Here is a 20,790-nt window from a genome sequence, read left to right as displayed (position 1 = left end):
CCTTCAGCGTAGCATAACCCCCACAAGGGGGAAGGGACAGCCATCCTGAGCCATGGGAGCAGCCCAAGCCAGGTGCTGAGGCAGGTGCCGAGCCAGGTGCGCCATCAGGCCACAGCCTGGTGGGAACATGGAAGACAGGAAACAGTGGAGACACGCACAAGCAGGCAGGACGGCCCTTGATCACAGGAGGGCCCCTGAGAGCCAGATGGAACCATTTGTGATCAGACAAGCTGTGGGGGACGGGGCGAGTTAGGGGCTGTGCTCCAGAAAGGTGTACCTGGCGGGAGCAATGCGGGGTCGGAGCCTGAGGGGCCGGAAATGAGGAAAGCCAGGGCCACGACAAGCCTACATCCCCTCGGTCTCAGGGCGGTTACCTCCCCATGCTCTTTAAGAGACACCCCACCTCTTCCTCACAGCGGCACTGCATCTGTATCACGAGCTGGCTGGAGGACCCCAGCGAGACAGAGGACTGAGAATGGAAGGCTGAGGACCAAGTGGGTTCTGTTCGTCATCCCACTTTCTACCAGTGTATAGCTCTCCCACCCGTCCAGCCGCCTACCCCATCTCGCCTGTCCCAGCTTTCCACGGCTCCCATGTCCCCGAGACCCCGAAGACCCCAAAAGAAACCCCTCCCTTTCTAATCAGGGGGAGGCGGCAGGCAGCAGGGGAGACGCTTGACAGGAGTGGGGACAGGATCCCAGGGGAAGACCTAGTTTCTAAAGAGAGAGCAAACCGTGCGGCTCAAAGACTGTCCTTGGGGACACACGGCCCACTCTGCTTGTTTACTCTTGGCTCTTCCTGTGACTCTGGAGGGCCCAGGCACACTCTGCCGTCACTTCCAGAGCTCCTGCTCCTAGATGCACGTCGCAGTGAGCCCTGCCATGTCCATGTGCAAGGCTCTCCGTGGTTCTTGTCACTGGACAGTTTTATAGGTGCAAATACACACACAGACGCACATCCAATGACCAGAGGATGAAACCGTAAGACTCAGGACTGAGTCACCAAGTCTGCTGGCTCTGAGCCCCAAGGGGGCTGTCTGGCAGGTAATGATAATTACTTCTCAAAACCAAAGAATAATATGTAGAATTTTCCTGAGCGTTCCCATCCATTTTCTCACTGCGGACTCCCAATCTCCCTTTGAAACACCAGGGCTCTCCTCACTCTTCCCATTGTTCCGATAAGGAAGACTGAGGCTCGGCCCAACTCTCACAGGCTCTGAATGGCAGTGCCCAGACCTTCCCCACTGCACACTACTGGGTCTCGGGGCCCCGCTGCTGCCCTCGGAAGACACACTCTTCTCTGATGCACAGAACAGCAAACGCTGTCCCCCAGGAGGTCCCGAACAAGAGGCTGGTATTGGCTGGGAGAGACTGGGTCAGCGGCTCTTTTCTTTGGGGAAGAACGAATAGGAGACAAAATGGCAAGGAGCAACCAAGAAGGAAGAATCCATGCCAAGCATTGGCCGAGGTTCTCTCGGGAGCATGGGTGCTCATACCCTCAACGTTTCTATAATGTTCCCACAGTTTTACAATAACCATGTATTACTTCTATGATCACAAAAATCGATAACTATAAGACAGAGGCACCAGAAGAGTTCAGAGAAGCTGGGATCCCATTAAAGAACCATCCTTAAAAAAATGCCCTTGGAAACAATTCGTTTGTCTCCTGCTAGTTGTTTGAAGCAAGCACCTATGATTGGCAGTTGCAAAATCTGGTGTGGCCCAAACCCTCAACCAGCTGGGCTGGAGACTGGGCTAGACCGTTCGGTGAGCATTTCTTACACACAGACCCAGGAAGAGGAGAGAGCTAGAGCTAAGGCTGGGCCCAGGGTAAGCTGAGGGCCTGGGGGATAGACGGTGGACACGCACAGCATTTCTGGAGGAAATGACAATCTGTTTGATGATTTCCAGGGGCCCCAGCCTGGCAGAATGAGCCAGGAAATGTGTTTCAGATGGGCCCCTGGACGTGATCCATCTCTCTCGCGTGTTGTTAGCCCAGAAGCCCAAAGTCCTTGGGGGTTTAACAGGCAGCAAAGACAAGAGAGGCCACTTCAGCTACTGCTGAGAGCTGGAGCCACAGTGAGGGGGACCCCCTGTGACACCTGCCCCCTCCTTCAACCAACACTGTGAACTGCGACGTGGGAAAACACTGCAGTCACCACTGAGAGGGTGAAATGTAAATCTGACACGGGGCCTGCCGCAGCGGCCTCAGCCCAGCGCATGTGCGTGTATGAGTGTGCCTGCATGTGGTGGGGGTAGGGTCTTGGGAGCAATCGTTAGCTGGGCATCTACTGTGGGCTAGGGACTGTATCAAAAAAGGAGGTGCTTCCCAGACACGTTCATCTTCTGACCATTTTCCAGTAAAGGAACCTGAAGTCAAGATGCTGAATAACTTTGTAACCTGTTAGAGAGGGAAGCAGGATTCAAGCCAAGGGCTGATGGTGGAGCCCCTGCTTGTGCCCGCTGGGAAGCCCCCACACAAGCAACTGTGAGAACAAGGTCAACAAGTATGGAACTCCCGAATCACTCTACTGTACACCTGAAACTAATAGAATGCTGGACGGTGACGATCATGGAATTAAAAAAAAAAAGACAAGGTCAACAAATGACAGGGCAGAGGTAAAGGCAGGAGCTCGCTGCGGAGTCAGGAGGAGAAGTCCTAAAGAGGAGTCATTTCGGAGGGGCCTGCTCCAGAGTGACTGACAGATGGAACCCTCAGAGCCGAGAACAGGGCTAGGGCCTGGGCTATGAGGGGCGTCGCGTGCTCCCTGCCCCCAATGAGCTGACAGTCTACGGGGGAGACTGACAGATCATCAGGCAGGACCACACAGCACGGCAAGGGCCAGGATGTGGTCTGGGCTCCCGGGGGAGGCACAGACAATTTCTCAGCTGGAGTGATTCCCAGGAGGCCAGGCCACCCTCTAGCTGGGGCCCGTAACACAGCAGGTAGCAGCTCTGCCCGGGCCCTGCCCTGAGACAGGGCACCTTCTTCCTTCTCTGTGCTCAGCCCTCGGCAGCTCAGAGACATCGAGTAACTTACTCCAGGCCACACAGCTAAAGCCCATCCCTTGCAGTTTCAAGGCCCTGTTCCTTCTGCGGCTGGGCTCCGCCTCTCTCCTTATGGCTGTTCCCTGCTCATGACTCACAGGAGAGGCCTAGGGCTCTTCTGCCTTCTGGGTGGAATGTTTTGGTTCCCAGGACTGGGTGTGGGCAGAACTGAGACCACAGGGGCCGCTGGGCTGTGTTGAGTCCCCTGGGCAGACAGTGTTTCCTCGATAAGCTCCCACCAGACTCCAGAGTCAACCTCAGACCAGCGCGTCAGCTGCGGCTCCAGTGGGGTCAGGCCACATACTGGGCCGGGAGCTGAGACAGCTACCCACACTGGTGCTGCCGGCCACCTTCCCCGCCTTCTTCTTATTTGTGCCAGGGAAAGCCAGGCCCTGCCACTCAGGGAAGGAAATCTCCCTTGAAGAGACTGATTAAGCTGCGGGCACCCCCTGGGGGCAAAATGGGTCCTTTCCTTGGAGGGGTGCCCTTTGAGCTGGGGGAGGAGCCGGGTCCTGCCACCTCAGCCAGCACCCACCTCCAGACCCCCGCCTCCTGCCTTTCACACGGGGTGGGGCCCGGGGGGGCCTTTATTCTTTCCTCGCTCCCCAGCTGCCCCGCCGAGCTCTGGCATTCATCCCCCTACAAGGGAGCCAGCAACGGCAGCTCCTTTCAAAGCCCCAGAGAAGCAGAGCCTGGATGAGGCGGTCCTCGGGCCCCTTCTGGGGGACTCGGTTCCCAGGCCTTTGATCTCCCAGGCTCGCAGGAGTGGCCGCCATAATGTGGGTGTTGTGACCTCTGCACACCAAGCCCACTGTGGGCGTCTCTCTCCAGGCCCGGGCACCTGAAAGCCCATGAAAGCCTACTTGTCACGAGGAGAAGTCATAGTATCTTGAGGAAAAGGGCCCTCCCCCTGGAGACACAATGGAGGAAGATCTGGGGGAGGCCAGGGCTTTTGTGTGGAGAAACACAGCATGCTGAGTGTTCTGAGTGTTTGCTCCGAGGGCCCTGGAAGCAGCCAGGGCAGCAGCCTGGAAACTTTGGGAACCAGAAAGGTAGGATGTGGGCCTGGACTCTGACAAATTTTTTTTTTTTTTAAAGCTCTCCCTCTTCCTCTTCACCTCCACATCCCCGCTACCCTAGGAAAGTGACCGCACATCGCACACAGTCGCTCCAACGCGAGCCTCAGACTCCTCTCTCTCCCAAGCCCTGCAGGTCAGTGGGTGAGGCTCACGTCCCAAACCTATCAGCCGGCTCACAGGAAGAAAGACTGCCCAAGAATCCCCATGGGGTCAAACACGCCTGGGCCAGTGCCCCCACCCCCACGGCCGGAGAAACCACTACTCTGGCTCTGGTTCCCTCCCGCAGGAGGCTTCTGACTGAGGCCCTCAGCAGGCCGTACAAGGAAGACAGGCTGGCAGGCATTTGATGAGTGGTAGCTTTTGAGATGAGCCCTCCAGCTTTCCTTGACCACTCCCAGCCCTGGATGGGCCCCGAGTGGACCATGGCAAAGCCCTCATGTGGCTTTACATTTCAGCTGGTGGTCTCCACACTCCTCTCCTTCAGGCAGGACAGGTGTTACGGTGTCCATTTTACCGACGGGAAGACTGAGGCCCAGAGAGTCCTCACGTTATCCGGCAAAGGGGTGTCCTCAACAGGGAAGGTCTCCACTGTGACCATTTTAGCTTTTTAGTTTGTAGCAGTTTGGGGTGAAATGTCTGGTCCCGGAACCCTCTTGGGCTAAGGAATGAGGGGGAAGGGCCACCTCCTCAGCTGTCCCTCAGTAAAATCACAATCGCCTTCTAGAACCTGACAGGGGTAGGCTGGGGTGAGGGTGGAGCATGCAGGACAGCCGGTAAAGAGCAACCAACCCGGGGCTCTGAAATCCCAGCTCCAATAGCCAAGTGACCTTAATCCTCATTTGCCTCACCTGTAAAATGGGTACAGTGGCACCCACTCTGTGGTATGGTATCCAGCCCGCCGGGGAGAGTGCCTGCCCAAGATGTAGTCTGAGACCTGTGCCTTCCCTTGCCACCAGCCACTTTGTAACTCTGAAGGTCTTTCAGTTCCTCGAAGGCTCCAACCTCCTGTTCACCACTCCCCCTACCCCAGAGCCCTCCCAAAGATCCTTCCCTTGGCTTGGGATAGCTGAGCAAACAGGGAAGGCAGACTAACTCAAATGCATCCTACAGGACCCATCTCAGGTATCACCTCCTCTGGGGAGCTTCCCCTGATTTCCCAGTCCGGGTGAAGGACGCCTGCCGTGGGCCCCGTGGCTGATGTCCTTCCCCCGCTTAGAGTCCTTGTACACTAATGAGTCATTGTTTGTGATCTATGGTTTGTGACTTCCTCACTGGACCGTGTGTACCACAGGGCAGAGACGGGTCAGTTTTAATCCTGGGCAAACCTGTAGCACCTCAAATCCAGGTACCTGGGGGAGGGTCTCAGGACACATTTGCTAAAATAATAATAAAACAATCAAAAAGAGTCAGTTTCTTCCCCCTCTGCCCCTCCCGAGACAGCAGCCCAAATGCGAGGATTGTCCTTGGTGTAAGAAAACCTCAGGCCTTTACTTTATAATCTGTCAAAAGTATGTAGTATTCTGAGTTTACCTGGAAAGCCAAAGGCATCCCCTCTTAAGAGTAAGTACTCCCCGAACAAACTTCCGAATCTATCCTTTATTCCTGGCTCTAGGCCCAGCCAATGGCCAAGTCCCTGCCACGGCCCAGCTTACCTGCTTGTGTCCTGACATCTGCCTGCATCCTCCCGCCCCAATCTCGGTGAGCTGGTGAGCCAGTGGGCTGAGCTGAAGCCAGAAGGTGGGCTCCATGGAGGGCATAGCCACATGGCACCTTGCTCACGGCTGGCGGGGGGGGTGGACCTCTCTCCCTTTAGCCGGCCTTGTTACTCTGGTTTGTACCAGCTGCTGGGTGGAATGAGTGAGTGAGCAAGGGAGGAAGGGAGGGGTAGGGGGAAGGACCCAGCAGGCAGGCTGGGGCCAGCACCCCAGATGTGTGGCAGCCATGGCTAAGCTGGTACCTCCAGAGACACAGGAAGGGGCCAGGAAAACTGCCAGCCAGCCCTGCTTTTCCTGCAGTAGTGAGGCCCAGGAAAGGGCAGGACCTCGCTGGAGACTGTTCCTCCGAAGCTCAGCTACAATTCCATTAAGCGAGGAGAGCGGGGCAAAAGATTCCAAGTTCAGGGAATCCCTTTCAGCCTCTGCACCTCTGTATAGGTGCTGGTCACCCCTGCCTTGGGGTACAGTTGCCTGTCACCCATCTAATAGGTATGTTTTTGAGTGCCTACTATCTGTGACCACCATTAAAGTTGCTGGAGATAGGAAAATTCCTATATTGGGGGGGGCCTCTCATTTCAAAAGGTAACTGAGGAATGCCTCTTATGATAAGCCTGTCATAGGGCTATTTCCCCATCTGGACTGTGGTTTCACGGAGAGAAGGAACAGATCCAATTCACCTCTAGATTCTCCAGGGTGCCAAGTGCAGAGCCTGACACTAATGCTAGCTTTATAGCCACCAACAGGACTTGTCCCTAATCCAGGAGCGCCTTTCCTTGGCAGGTAGGCCTTGGTGGTACCTACAGACAAGGGGGGGGGGAGGAACAGCATCGCCATTTCATCTGGCTGCACACAAAACGAATTGTCTTCCCATTTCAAGCTGCTTTCACGGGAAAATCCACCACGAGTGATTTTTCCACTCAAGTGTGTGTGGGGCGTTGCAATCAGGCACAGTTTCTGGTTATCAGATACGGGAAAATGAACATTGCAGGCACATGAAAAAGATCAAAGCCACTGATCAAAGATGCGGATCAGAAAAGCAAGACCACAGAGGCACAGTATCAGTCCCTGGGGAGGAATCGTCAAGCGGGGAGGTTATGAGACCCAGGCCAGAGGGAAACACAAGTGACTAACATGGACAGATCGGCCCAGGCCCACATCAGAAGCAAAGAGCTTGCTACATAATCCAGGCACAGGAAAACATCTCTGCAGCCTGAGAGCCTCGCCCCTTACCTGACATGTACGTGGGACCCGAGATGCCACGGTCCTCACTGATGCCCAGGAAAGGAGACACCACTTGCTTCACCAGTTCCTCCAGCTGCAAATAACCCTCACTCGGGCCTGTGGGCTCGTGAACACTCTGGAAATAAACATCCAAGAGAGACAAAGGTCAGTCAAAAACGGCCAGGGCCAGCTGGCACTCAGCCAGCAAATCCCGATTGCCCTCCTGCTACATGCAAAGCAGCGATACCAGCAGGCAGCATCCTCGTGGCTGGAATGAAGGAATCCGAAGCCTGAGTCCCTTGCCGTGAGTCACAGTGATCAGAACTGTGCCCCGTGGCATCTTCTCCCACAGGCCCAGCCACGCAGGGCAGGCAGGACTGTCCTCGCGCAGCTCCAGGGTTGAGGTCTGACTGGTCCCAGCCACAGTAACCCCCGTCATAGTGGCTGCCTCACACTTGGCATGCAGGCACTCTGCATAAGCCCCTTCCGAAGCACAGGGGCCTCTCCACAACCCGAGGAGCCAGGTGCACTCATCATCCCCCTTCCGCAGACGAGAGAGCTAAGACCCGCAGGGCTCATGCCACCCAGGACTGGAGTGCAGGCTGCGCTGGCTCTGAGCCCACCTCACTGCCACTTGCTAAGGAGGCTAGAAAAGAAAGGGCGACAGAATATGGAAAAATCCAGAACAGCAGAACAAAGAGTCACTGTGGAGCAAGACATACATTTAGCACCAAGACGAAGAGTTAGTTCAAAAGCTCAACATGACAGGTGTCCCCTGTCACAAACAGCAACTAACACAATGACAACGGTCAAAAACCAAAAAGGAAACCAGAAGTGACCAAGGTTCTCCAGAAGACCAGCAGACGCCTAGGGATCAGTTTCTCTCTGGAAAGGACTCGAAGCCTTGCTCTGTGTTAAGGGGCCGCAGGGGAGCCGAGCTGCACTCAGCCCAATAGGATGGCCCATCAAATTCTCACATCGGAAAAGAGGTTACATCACCTTCACTTAGAAAGTATAAAGTCCCCACCGTGCTGGAGTTTTGGGGGATTGGAGGAAAGGACGGTGGAGGAGTGAAGTGGGAAGGGCCCATCCCACAGAGACAGGGAAGGCTGGGGGCAGTGGAAGAGAGGGGGGGTTGGCTTAAGGGAACACAAAGGAGGCTGGGGAAGGGGTTACGGGCAGAAGACTTGGGGCTGGGGTCAGAAGGGAGGACCTGCGGAATAAACAAGTGGGCCTCTGACCCACAGCATGGCGCCGCGGTGAAGGCTGCCCGGCACTGCAAGGGATGGTGGGGAGACGATGGGGTGGTTTTTCATGCCCACTGGGCTCCGATACCTAGCCCTCAGCCTGGGCTGAAGCACTGGAAAACCTAACAATGGAAATAAAGGGGGAAAAGCACTGGGGTGCTTCAGCCAGGAAGGGAATCCTGAAGGCCGCAGAAGGGAGAGGGGAGCCTTCCTCGGGCTCCCCGGAAACCACTCAGGCCTCAAAAGCAGGGCAGTGTCAGGCCCAAAACCACCTCGACTGGTGTTCAGAGCTGAGGAAACTTTTTTTTTTTCTTTTTAAATTTTTTCCTCCTGGATATTTCTCGTTTGCCTTCTCGCCCCAAGCCTTTCTTCCCCCACTACAGTTTATAAATGCTCAACAGAGAGGGACAACAGAGAGAGAAGAAGAGGCAAGAGGTGGGGTGAAAATGGGTAACAAGGGCGTGCTTGGGAGCTGCCTGGTTTTCTCCCAGGGCAGCCGCTGACAGCCTGACTTACACACAGCCCTCAGCCTGGCCGGGGGACTGGCCACATATTTGCAAGGCCCAGGGCAAAACGAAAATGTGCGTACAGTTCCCTTGTTCAAAAATACTAAGGATTTCAAGATGGCGATGGGACAGACGACCCTGCTCGGCATGGGATCCTGGGTGACTGCACGGTCAGTGCAGAAGGCACTCCTGCAGGATGATCTCAGGACCCGGCTGCACCTGCCAGGAGGAAGCAGATCTCTACGACAGTCAAAATCTCTGGTTCGGCCTCTCCCTGGGGCAGCCTAGGGACAGAAGCAGACAACCCAGAGCAGGGAACTTGGAGCCCCTTGCACATTTTGGGGAGGGAGAGGTTTGTTCGGGGACATTTTGGAAGAGTGCCAGAAAAGGCCTGAGAAACGGCTCTTTTCGCTGTATGAGAGTCAGGCAAGGAGAAATCAGCCCCAGATCTCGTGGCACTGGGGCAAGGGGGGGCCTGGAAAGAGAAGGGAGCGATTCTAACGACCTTCTGCAATGACGTGGTCCCAGGGCATTCAGATCCAGCAGCTGCTGCCCTGCTACCCAAGAAGATAGACCTGACTGGCCAAAGATCCCTATTCGTCCCCGTCACATTCCCAGCTCGGGGCTTCACAGCTCCTGGAGTGAGGAAGAACGTGGGCCAGAACTCGTCCCACGAGACCCTCCGGGAAAGAGCGCCAAATACCCGGCATGAAAGTGGACCATCTCAGAAGCTCATGCGGTCTCACCCAAGGCCCTGGGGCACTGCGGGAGGGAGGCTGTGGCATCCGAGCAAGGGCTGAGGAATGGGTGACACTCTCTTACAAATTAGTATGTGACCTTAAGCTGCTTGGCTGACTCTCTGAACCCCCACCTCATCTGCGAAAGTAGGAAAACAGGGACTGTTCTGTTGCTCAACTTCCCAGGTATCTGTCACAACCACGGAGCTTCTTGGATGGTACCTCCTTGCCTCTGCCAACACAGAAATCCCTGCATGATGGTCACCATCAGGGGACTGGAGGCCGGAGACCTGGAGTCAGTCCCACTCAGGCTCTTGCTGGCTATGTCGCTCACCAGACACATGTTTAGTTAACACCTACCACGTGCCTACCATGTGCAGGGTGCTGAAGGCCCAAGAGGGAGGAGAACATGGACAGACCTGCCTTGACCGGAAGGGGGGCTGGCGGCCCCGGGAGACAGTGTTCTCAGCAGAGGGAACCCAAGTGCGCAGACTCTGCTACCGCAGGGAGAGGCAAAGGTGGCCAGTGTGACCGGAGGCTCCAGGTGAGGCTGGGGAGGCGGGAGGACCGGAGGCCGGGGCACAGATCAGGCTGTTCTCCTAAGATCGCCGGGAACCCCAAGGAGAGCAACGTGGGCTGGAGGCCCGGGTGGAAGAAGGAAGTATCCCCTAGGCAAGCAGGCTAACCCCTAAGGGGCTACAAGGGGATGATGGCAGCTTTCTGAGATGGTCGTTGGGTTGTCCAATGTGGGAACGTGGTGGATGTTTTTCAATGGCACGGACAGAGGCCTTCCCGGACTACTAGCAGCAGGCAGGGGCCCTCACAGAGAACAAAAACAGCACCAACAACAAAAGAATCACCTCTCACCCTTAAAATACTATACATGGAAATAAGAGGGGGAAAGCCCAACTTCTCTTTCCCAATCTTCCCATCTGAACCCCAAAGGGGTCATTTTCTAGACTCCTTGCTTGGGAACCAAGCTCTACCTTATGCTTCTCAGACACAAGCCCCCCCCGCCCACTCTGAACCCCCTCCTTCTCCCCGACAGAAAAACAGCTGACCTGCCTTTCCAGCCAACAAAGAGCACCCTCATCCTGTCAGGTAACTCCTGCTCCCCTCGGACTTCAGGAAAGGGGGAGAAGGCCCAGAGGGGCGGCCCAGCCTCGGGACCCAGAAGAGAACAGCAGCCGGGGGAGGGGGAGCCCAAGGCCCCAAGCCTGCCGTAGGGCAGTGGGGTCACAGCTGTCCTGAGGCGAGGACGACACCGGCTGCTCTGGGGAACAGCTCAGACCCGACGCTGTGGCATCTGAACCTGTTATGGAGGGGGAGGCAAGGCAGCCATCTTTGGGGGGCATCCCTGGGCCACATCTGTTTCTTGGGAATGGTGCACCCGTTCCATAGGACTGGGCTCCCTGAGGCCATGTGTATGGTACTTGACCCAAGGTCATGACTGGCTGGCAAAGGAGAGTCGTGTCTTTCCCCTGAGTTTACACAGCTCTGAATCCTACTGCCACTTGCTGAGGGAACTTGGACAAACACACACTTCCTGGGTTTCCGTCTCTTCACCTGAAAATAGGACTGACAACACTATCTACCTCAGAAAGTGGTCATCTGGATTATCTGGTTCGGAAAACACCACACAAAGTCCTCGGCCGGGACCTAGTACACAGCCAGGAACCGGTACTGCTAGCTCGTCTCCCCACCGTTGATTCAGAATGGGGACGAAGAGGCAACCATCTGGGTCACCCCTTGGTGGAAACGCATGAGCTGTGTGTGTGTGACGCCACGTTTGGCCAGGTGCAAACCAAAGTACTGAACGTAAGTCTGCAGAGGGAGGGGGAGACAGAAACACCCAGTCCAAGAGACACCAGGCAGGGCCAGCAGAGGCGGCGTCAGAGAGAGACAAGGAAAGACCAGTCAGTGGCGACAGGCTGGCAGCTTTGGGGCCTGACATGGTCTCGCTTCTGGTTGTAGTCTCTTAGGAGGCCCGCCTGCCCCGGGAACCTTCCAGGGAGCTCCTGGTGTGGCTCGAGCTCAGCTGCAGGGGGCTCGTGCCGTCACGTGCTACCTGTGGCTCGCGGTGAGGAGGGAGGGTGTCCGCCCCACCCCTCCCCACTGGGATGCCAGCATGGAGCACAGCGCCAGGGGCTTCACAGGCGCTCCGCGGAGGTCGAGCAAATGAACAAACGCGCTAAGAAACAGGAACGACGACACTGCAGCACAGCAGCTGAGCTCAGGTGCTCGGGTCGTTCGGTCCCTCCCACAGGGTCTCTTTCTCCCCCGGCCTGGTGGCCGTGTCTCCAGTGGGGCCTCACCCACCTGCAGGACGAGCAACATCTGGACAATGGACGAGGGCGGCTGGGACCGGGCCAGCAGCAGCAAATCACCCAGCTTCACCTTGAGCAGGACCAGGTCGCGGAAGCCCAGCAGGGAGATCTGGCGGATGGTCAGCTCCTGGCCCTGGAGAGGAGAGAGGGGGCAGGGCTGGGAGGTGAGAGCCCGCCGGATATGCCACCAAAAACACGGAGTCCAGGACAACCAGGGTGGACAGAACACCAGGATGGGAAAGGACAAGGTGTCTGCAGAACTCGGGGAGGGCGGGGGGCTGCCAAAGAGTCGAAGACTTGGCCCTGTCCTTCCCAAGGAAAGCTTCGTTTAAGATAAGGTGTGTCGGTGCGCCTGGGTGGCACAGCGGTTAAAGCGTCTGCCTTCGGCTCAGGGCGTGATCCCGGCGTTACGGGATCGAGCCCCACATCAGGCTCCTCCGCTGTGAGCCTGTTTCTTCCTCTCCCACTCCCTCTGCTTGTATTTCCTCTCTCGCTGGCTGTCTCTATCTCTGTCAAATAAATAAATAAAATCTTTAAAAAAAAAAAAAGATAAGGTGTGACTCAACCTGCCTAAGTGACCCAAGATGATACAAGACACATAAATGGGAGCCAGGCTGTCATGAGGGCAAGGGGGGAGGGTCAGGAAGGAGGAAGAGAGAGGAAGATGGGGGGAAATGAGAGAAAAGATCAACACCCCCCCAACCTCCAGCCCCCACCCCCACTTTCAAGGCTGCTTCCTCACCTCTGTGTTCACTATGTGAGCACCTAGCACGCACCAGGCCAAGAAGGAGAACACAAGGACGAGTCTGACCATGCAGGATGTGGGCGGAAGATGAAAATAACTAATAATCCTAAGAGCTGACACTTTCTAAGCTCCAGGTGCTAGGCATGACTCTCAGTATTTTAGATGGAACTAACACGATTAGTCCCCACCCCGAGACAGGTACTGTTATAAAACCTACTTCACAGATGAAACCCCTCGAGCCCAGAGTTACGGTTCTATCCCCAGGGTAGAGCTGGATCGCAAACCTTAACTATTTGATTTTAGGGCTCCCAAAGTTTCCCAAAGCAGAGCGAGAAAGGAGGGCCTCTTTCCTAGACTCCCCTTTGCGCATATGCACACGGCACACACCAAAAATGTGCTGCTCCTGGTACAGCCCAAGAGACCACGAAGATACCTGGCAAACAGGTCGCTTTTCATCCCTCGAGTCTGCCAAGGCTTAAGGAAGTCTCACATGTCCTCGAACTCCTTGGGGTCTCAGAAACGCACAAGAGTGGTCTTGCCATCCCCCCGCTTCAGTCCCCAGAAATGCACACAACCACCACCAGTGCCTTCCAGGCTTGGGTCAACCACCCCCCGCTTCCTCAACTGCCTTCCCCGCCCACCTCCAATGGCAGCGGTCCCCCCACCTCGCCTTTCCCAAAGTGCTGCGGTCGGCACTGACCTCTGACCTTGTAGCTAGCTATGCCCTCACTTCATCTCCTGGGTTCCTTCCGCTTTCTAAGGTAGGAAAATGAAGGCAAGCTTCCACAGCCTTGAACACAGTAGGTACTCAAAAACTCATCTGTCTGACGAGGACGCAGGTCTCACCCAGACACCCAGACAGACGGGGGGGCTCTAAGGAGGACCGAACTGGACCGACAGACACCTCGGCATGTTACTACCAGTAGTGAGAACCCCAACTCCGGGCTTCTCAAGGTGGGGTGTCTGGATCAGCAGCAGCACTTGGGAAACTGCGTGTGGGGAAGGGGGTGGGCAGGGCTACTATCAACTATCACGGAGCTGTTGCAATTTCCCAAGAGAAGCAGAACGGGCAACACCCTCAGACCCGAACAACTGGGCTCCTGCCTGGGTATATGCCAGGGAGGGCCCCTCTCGGCCGTCCGATGACTGTACCAGGGCCACGCCCACTCATTCTAAACCATCTGGACACCCACACCTTGGGATTCCATGCCCGCAGGGTCCTCCGAGAGAGACCCAGATCGACACACCCCTCCAGTAGGGTTGCCAAATAAAACTGAAGAATGTCCAGTTGAATGTGAATAATTGTTTAGGAGAAGCATTATTCATTGTTTACCTGAAATTCAAATTTAACTCAGCATCCTATAATTTTATTTGCCCACTCTGACAACTCTACCTCCCAGGTCTGTCTTCTTAGGAACCAGCGCTGGCCTAGGAGTGACCATTCCAGGGAGGGGAGACGTTTGTGGGTATGGGAGCTGAACCGTCCACATAAATGGGGGTACAGGATGGAGCTGAGAGTGGGATGAAGACAGCAGTGAGCTGTAGGACAGAGCTTCTGCTGGAACTCTTAGGGGCAGGCCAGAAATGGAAAATGGACTCTGTAGGCATACCCTCCCAAAGGAATTCCAAGTTCCCATATAACACCATTCAAAGCAACCAAAGCATGTGGGCCCTTATGTCTGGCACATGCCATTACTAAGGGCTGTGCTGCTTCTGGGCCCCACACCCGCATTTCAACAAAGCCCCATTAGATGGGCGCCTTCACCCCAACGGGTGGAGCGGAGCCGGTGTCAATGGAGGACGGAGATCTCAATGTTGCAGAGGAAGATCTATCGGTCAACCTGCCTGCAGGGGTGTCCATTCTGACCTGGCAGTGACCAGTCCTGTCATTAGCCTTTGCAGGAAGGTGGAATGAAGTCAACTCAAGTGTAAGAATAAGTTCGCGTCACAGAATAAGAACGCTAAGAAGATGCTGCTCATTTTCTGCTCAAAATTCCACATTTTGCAGATGGAATGGAGCTACGCTCCGAGAAGGGAGATGAGTCTGCCCAAGTCGAATTACTGATGGAGTCCAGGGTTCTTTCTGCTCCCTCACATGGCTGCTCGTCTTCAGGCACCCCTCACGGAAGGCAAGGAACATGATTCCCTTCCCACAAGTCGGGACAACAGGAACTTGCTTTAAAATTGGGCTTCAGAGAAAGGCAGGGGGAAGAAAAGAAAGAGAAAAGAAAAAAGTCTCCCTGCCCCATCTTCTCTACTTCTGAGAAGTTGGGAGACACAAACCACTCCAAGAATATACAGGCATACTCAAAACCAAGAGGGTGACGAGAGCCTACAAATTGTTAGTTAGGCAGGCACTCTCTCTTTGCTTGAGGTTAGATGCTAAACATAGACCAGAGAGCCCTCCAAAGAGCGCCGAGGTCCTCAGCCAACCCAGGCGCCCGATGTCCTGCCTCCCCCCCATTCAGCAGGAGGCCCCAGCTGGCCAAAGGCCAAGGAAGGAGACAGAGTGCTGAGGCCGGCAGGAGGTCGTTCCTCGGTGAGACTGACCTGAACTGGATAAAATATTGCCTGCAGGGTGGGGAGAGTCTCAGTGAAGAAGTGGTCCCACACTTCAGCCAGAACCTCAATGCGATTTTCACCTACATGAGGGCGAGAAAATGGGGGGGAGAAAGAAAGAAAAGAATTTGTCATTACTTGCAGGAGGCTAGAGACCGTCCCATGTCACATGCAGCATGGGGACAGGGGGACGGAAGCAGCTCATTACCTGCATTTGCCGTACAGGCATTACTAGAAGTAAACGTGGAGCTGGACGGGAAGACTTAACTGAAAACAGGCAAATAATGCCTTCTATCGTCCCCTCCAGCCAAGGGAGCTGAAAGTTTGGAAATCACATGACAACTGGTGCCATCATGGGAATGGTTACAACACTCTCAGGCACTGTGCTGAATACTTATCTACAGGACATTTCATGGTAAACTCTATGACCTCATTTTACAGGCTCAGAGAGGCCAAGGGTCTAGCTCAACGTCACACAGCTAGAAGGCAGAGCTGGGATTCCAGAACCCGTGCTCTTGACCAGCTTAATCTGGGAGGATCAATTACTTATTGTTTTGATTTTCTAATCATGACAATGTTTTTTGTTTTGTTTGTTCTTTATTCTGGATTCGAGCTGTCAGTACAGGGAGGGGAAAAGAAGGGCCTAGAAACTGTCAGTTCTACCCACTGGTTTGCAATAACCAGAGGCTGGGTAGGGGTGGGTGGGAGGTGGACAGCATGCTCTACAGTGGTCACCTGCAAAACACAGGACCCACCTCCTGAGGCTGTGCCTGCTCTCACCCCTGGGACCCAGAAGGCTGACCGCGGTCAGGCACCAGTCCCAGGCTGCCTGCACGTGGGTCACCCAATGCCACCGGAAGGCTGTGCCAGGAACTTTGCACCTGCAGGAAGGCGGGCATGGGCAGTGAGGAGCCCGCACGGTGGCTGCTTTTTAATGACCTAGATGACAGAGCTGATTGAGCACTGTCTTTGCTCATCTGAGGCAGAGAAACTGGGTCAGCCAAGATTAGACACTGAGAGATACGTTTGGCAAAATACTGCCAGCTCCACTGAACAGGTCTTGAAAGATTCATTTAGCATCTTCCGCCTATTAATTTAATGGACAATAAAAGCAGTGGCTGGGAGAGAGAGCAGAGCAAGGGCATAACTAGCAGCGAGCAGGGCCGAAGACGTGCAGATTTTGAAAGGTCAGACAGAAACACACCAGGGGCAAATGCAAATCCGTAGCGCCCTCTAATTCCCCTCACGGAGTGCTAACTACACTCGGTTGGAATCACTTACTGACTTGTCTGTCTCCTCCACTAGAACGGGAGTGCACGCGAGCTCTGTCTGTCCTGCTCACCGTTATTCTTTCTAGTGCTTAGCACGATGCCAGACAGATCAATAAATCCATTTTTAGAAATCTCTGAGTGAATGAATAGCAAGTATCAAGTGTGCGGGTTTCCGCAGATGCTAAGGCCAGTGAGTGAAAGGAGGTTACCATTTAATCCAGATATGGTTCAGGACAGAACAGGACTAAATCATTAGCTCCAACACTTTCCTTTGCTCTTAGATCAAGAAAACTTTCACCATATGGGCATTTTGGTGGGGGGGGTGAGGGGAGGAGGACCCTTGACCTTTCCCTTCAACCTTTGGGCCCTAACTATGTGGATTTTCCCTCAGTCCATCATGTTCACCGGGATCTTTCACACCACAGGGCTTTTGCATGTGCTAGTCCCTTTGTCTAGACTGTTCTCCCCCCCCGCCACCTTCACCTAACTCACATCTGTCTGTCCTTCTGGTTTTAGCTCCAGCATTGCTTCTACAGCAAAGTCTCGCCCACTGGTCAAACCCCCACCTATGGACTGTAGTCTTAGTGCCTGTTGCAATTACAGTTTTATATCTGTCTCCACCACTGGTAGTGAGCTCCACCAGGGCCTGGAATCCTATGATGGCTTTGTTCACTGTGTCCCCAGCACCGAGCAAAGCACCTGGTACACAGTTGACCATCAATCGATGTCTGAATGCACAAGTCTTTTCAAATGCAGGCCACGTTAATTCACCATAGGGAGGAGTCGGGGGGGGTGTCAAAAAGAACATCTGAAATGTTAGCTCTCATCCTGGTGCCTAAAACCAAGGTGAACCCAACACCCAGATAACGTCCTTCACAGGAGAAAGGGCTCTTCCAGCTCGTTTCCTGATGGCCTGTATCCTAAGCCCTCCATGAGAGCGACCTGCAGAGGCCTTCCCGACATGGGAGAAGGGAAGGAGACTGGTGCAGGTCAGTGCGGGGGCCTACTTATTCCCCTCCGCCGCCAAGACAGAATGCTCGTCGGCACATGAGGTCATCCTTCGACCTGGCAGCAGGAAGGCCCCTCTCCTGGGAACCTGGGTCTAATTGCTGGCTTCAAACTTCACAGAGTAATGGACGTTTTGGAAAACGTTCAGAGGAGAACATCAGATAGACACAGGCTAAGGAAACAGGGTAGCCCCAGGGAAGAAAGAGTTACGGGGAGGTGACTTCACCTTCAGAAAACAGCCCAGGGGACTTGGCTCCGTGCAAAGATGAAGGGCGACTGGATGGAAGGTTCTAGATGAATACCCTACAGAAACTGTCCTCTTAATGTGCCACGGGAGTTTAGATCGCCGCGTGTCTACAGAAGGGGAATGGGAAACTCTTCACGGTCAAGGTCGCTAAAGCTCTGGGAAATATTACTGGAATTATCATGACAGATCCTGCCTGCAGAAGAGCAACACGTGGGTAAGAGCTGCCTGTGCTGTTTCCGTGGCCGTCAGGCAGGGCGCACGTGCTTAGTAAACAGTGAGGTCGACAAAGTAAGGTCCGTTAAGTGATAGGATGGATCCTATCTGTGGTTTCCAAACTCTGATTTACAGCAAGAGGGTCCTTTCAGCCAAATAAAATCTTCCTTGGAGCTGCAGTATATCACATAAAAAACTGGAGATGTTCTGAAGACAGGAAAGGCCCTCAGAGGTTCTCCACAGGCCCGTCTGCTGTGCAGAAGGGGCACTCAGACGCCAGGACGAGAGCGGACCCGGGCAGAATGTCCGGCCCGGTGCCCCGTAGCGCGCTGCGGGGGCAGAGGCACAGAACCTCGGATGACCTTCCCTGGCCTGGGTCAGCTCAGCTCCGTTCCTGAGCTTTCACTCAGCACTGAATGTCCCCTTGAAAGCACTTAAATCTCCGGTTTTGCTCAGTATCTTTTTCATGAAGCTGCTTTTCCACATTTTCAGGAGCTTGTGGTCACTCCCCAGATGACTTACAGGCAAAGACCATGGCCACAGACTGTGCTTCTCTTCCCTCCCTTTACGAGGCAGCCACCTTCCACGCTTGCGTACTAGCCTGACCCCAACATACAAGAGGGGCATACACTTCTCATCAAAGCCAGTCACTTAAAAATAAGGCCTTGGGGGGAGCCTGGGTGGCTCCGTGGGTTGAGGGTCTGACTCTCGATTTCAGCTCAAGTCGTGATCTCAGGGTCATGAGATCGAGCCCCGCATCAGGCTCAGCACTGGGCGTGGAGCCTGCTTAGGATTCTCTCTCTCTTCCTCTCCCTCTGCCCCTCCTCCCTGCTTGCATGCATGCGTGCTCTCTCTCAAAAGATAAAAATAAATAAGGCCTTGGGCTAGGGGCATTTATAAGGCTGAAAACGCCTGAATAGAGTTGTACTGAGGGAAAACAAGGCTACTACTGGCTCAGTCAGCTCTCAGATATACAGAAATTGTTTCTAGCTTCTATTCTTCCAAAGGTCTGCTGAGCACTTACTGTGAACCAGGTACTGGACCCTTCCAGCATCGGTTCTCATTTGTCTCCTATTCATCTTTCTAGGAGACACTGTACTGGACAAGAATCTTTTTCCCAGGGAATGGGGGCAAAAAAAAAAAAAAAAAAAGCATGCTCTCCTGCCTGCTGTGTCTGTCTATTACTAAATGTGACCTACACACAGAGGTTTCTAGGCTAGAGCAGGTAAAAAGAAAAGGAGGAGGAGGAGGAACCAGTCTATGGACCTACTGTGTGCCAGATAATGGGGCTACGCTGATTACACTCCCTATACTCCCTAGCCCCATTTGATCATTTAAAAAATGATAAAAACCAAGGCTTAAAGAACCTAGAGACTCGCCAAAAGTCACGGAAGCAATAGGTGGCAAGCTACGATTGGGATCCACGTTGGTGGCAGCTGAGAGCAGGCAGCCCATGGTAGAGTCATGGGGTTGGCCCATTCTTGCCTGGCCCTGTCTGCCATCTCCATCTGGTGTCTTTCTCTCCTGTCCCATGAGCTCTAAACTCTTTTAATCCAGGAAACCTTCCTTTGCCTATCAAATCACGTACCTCATTCAGAAGGTACCTGTTTAGAATAATGTCCCCCAAATGGGTAGGGGTCTCCTGTCATGAAGGACCACAAGAAATATGAAAAAGGCCAATTAGGAATAGCCTGGATCAGACCAGAGAGAACGGCATGGCAGGATCTGTAGTATAATTAATCCTTCACAGGAGACCACCAGCATGCATCCTATGAAAAGCCCCAACAAGGTCAGTGAGAAGACCACCCCCCGGTTCCACCTGGCTTCTCAAAATACAGATGTGACTGGCACAGCCACGAGTGGCCGGCTCCGAGCGAAGCGCTGCCGCCTAGCTGGAGGAGAAACGCGGGGTGAATCACTCACTTGGAGCCCGCCACTTTTGGACAGAAGCGTTTCAGCTGTCCAAACACCAGAGGCTGAGTCACAGAGCCCGAATAGAGGGCTGTACGAGGGTTGCCTTGTACTTGCCTTCACACAGCTTAATCTTCTCCTCCACAAACAACAGGCCTTTTGCGAGAAGCTGGTTCTGTCAAGAGAGAACAAAGAACACAAGGGTTGGGCTCCTTCAGAGAGTGACAAAACCTTCTTCCACTTCCAATGGCTGAGGGCGCGGGGTGCTGGGCACTTGTAGGCTAGTCAAGCCTCCAAGTCTGAGGTGCCCTTTTGTCCTCTTGGAAGATCAGGCTTCGGGAGAAGTCCGTGAGACATCCCACAGCAAACAAGGGAGACAAGAGCCAAACCCAACCGCCACCCATCCCTCCAAGCAGGAAGGAGGCATGCCTCATGCTTGGCTGGCTCCTATGGCAGACCTATGGCTGACACCCAATGTTCTTCAAGCCCTTAATCTAAACTCAGAAGAGGGAGCATTGAGGTAATGGGAAATTACACAGAAATGATATTTTTTAAAAAGATAAATTTAGGGTTTCTCACGCTAACATGAAAGAGACTATGTGCAAAACATTAAGCAGCCCTGGGTATGTGTCCGTCAGTGAGCGTGTGGGGGAAGTTCTGGAAAGAGAGAATAAGGTGAAGTCCTTTTGCAATTGCACCTAACAATTGTTGAGTGTTCTGTGTATGTCAGAGGGTTTATATCCTTCATTTCACCTAATTCCAACCCTCCGGACAGTTCCATCTGGTTGGTGTCATCACTCTTACTTGACTGCTGGTCAGGGCAGACACTGCCTGTAGGAGACAAAGCAGGTCTTCCTGGAGCCAGCAGCCATGTCCTCTCCATTCCGCTTTGCTGCCTACCAGCAAGTCTTCCCACCCAGACCCCTTCCTGCCGTTGAAGGGCTACAGCAGGTCCCA

General features: G+C 54.2%; 1 protein-coding gene and 1 long non-coding RNA gene across 9 annotated transcripts in view; one reads left to right on the top strand and one right to left on the bottom strand.

The window, feature by feature from the left end:
- Window positions 1-20,790, bottom strand: part of PRR5L (proline rich 5 like) — an 80,381-nt gene that overhangs the window by 14,187 nt on the left and 45,404 nt on the right. For 7 of the 8 annotated variants that reach the window (XM_040638961.1, XM_008686791.2, XM_040638964.1 and 4 more), the window contains exons 5-8: window positions 19,951-20,008; window positions 15,175-15,266; window positions 11,872-12,012; window positions 7,072-7,198 (exon numbers count right to left, since the gene is read on the bottom strand). In XM_040638961.1, coding sequence (XP_040494895.1) covers window positions 7,072-7,198; window positions 11,872-12,012; window positions 15,175-15,266; window positions 19,951-20,008 — 418 coding nt within the window. The remainder of the gene's footprint in view (window positions 1-7,071; window positions 7,199-11,871; window positions 12,013-15,174; window positions 15,267-19,950; window positions 20,009-20,790) is intronic. The other variant, XM_040638965.1, reaches the window with a different exon arrangement.
- Window positions 3,888-10,096, top strand: LOC103659305. The gene is made up of 2 exons (XR_567451.2): window positions 3,888-5,824; window positions 9,933-10,096. It is a non-coding gene; the product is annotated as an uncharacterized LOC103659305 (long non-coding RNA).

Source organism: Ursus maritimus, unplaced genomic scaffold (genome assembly GCF_017311325.1).
Source record: "Ursus maritimus isolate PB19 unplaced genomic scaffold, ASM1731132v1 scaffold_23, whole genome shotgun sequence".
In the NCBI taxonomy this organism is placed as follows: Eukaryota; Metazoa; Chordata; class Mammalia; order Carnivora; family Ursidae; genus Ursus; species Ursus maritimus.
The sequence above is the reverse complement of the archived record's forward strand: the minus strand, read 5'-3'. Positions and strand labels throughout refer to the sequence as shown.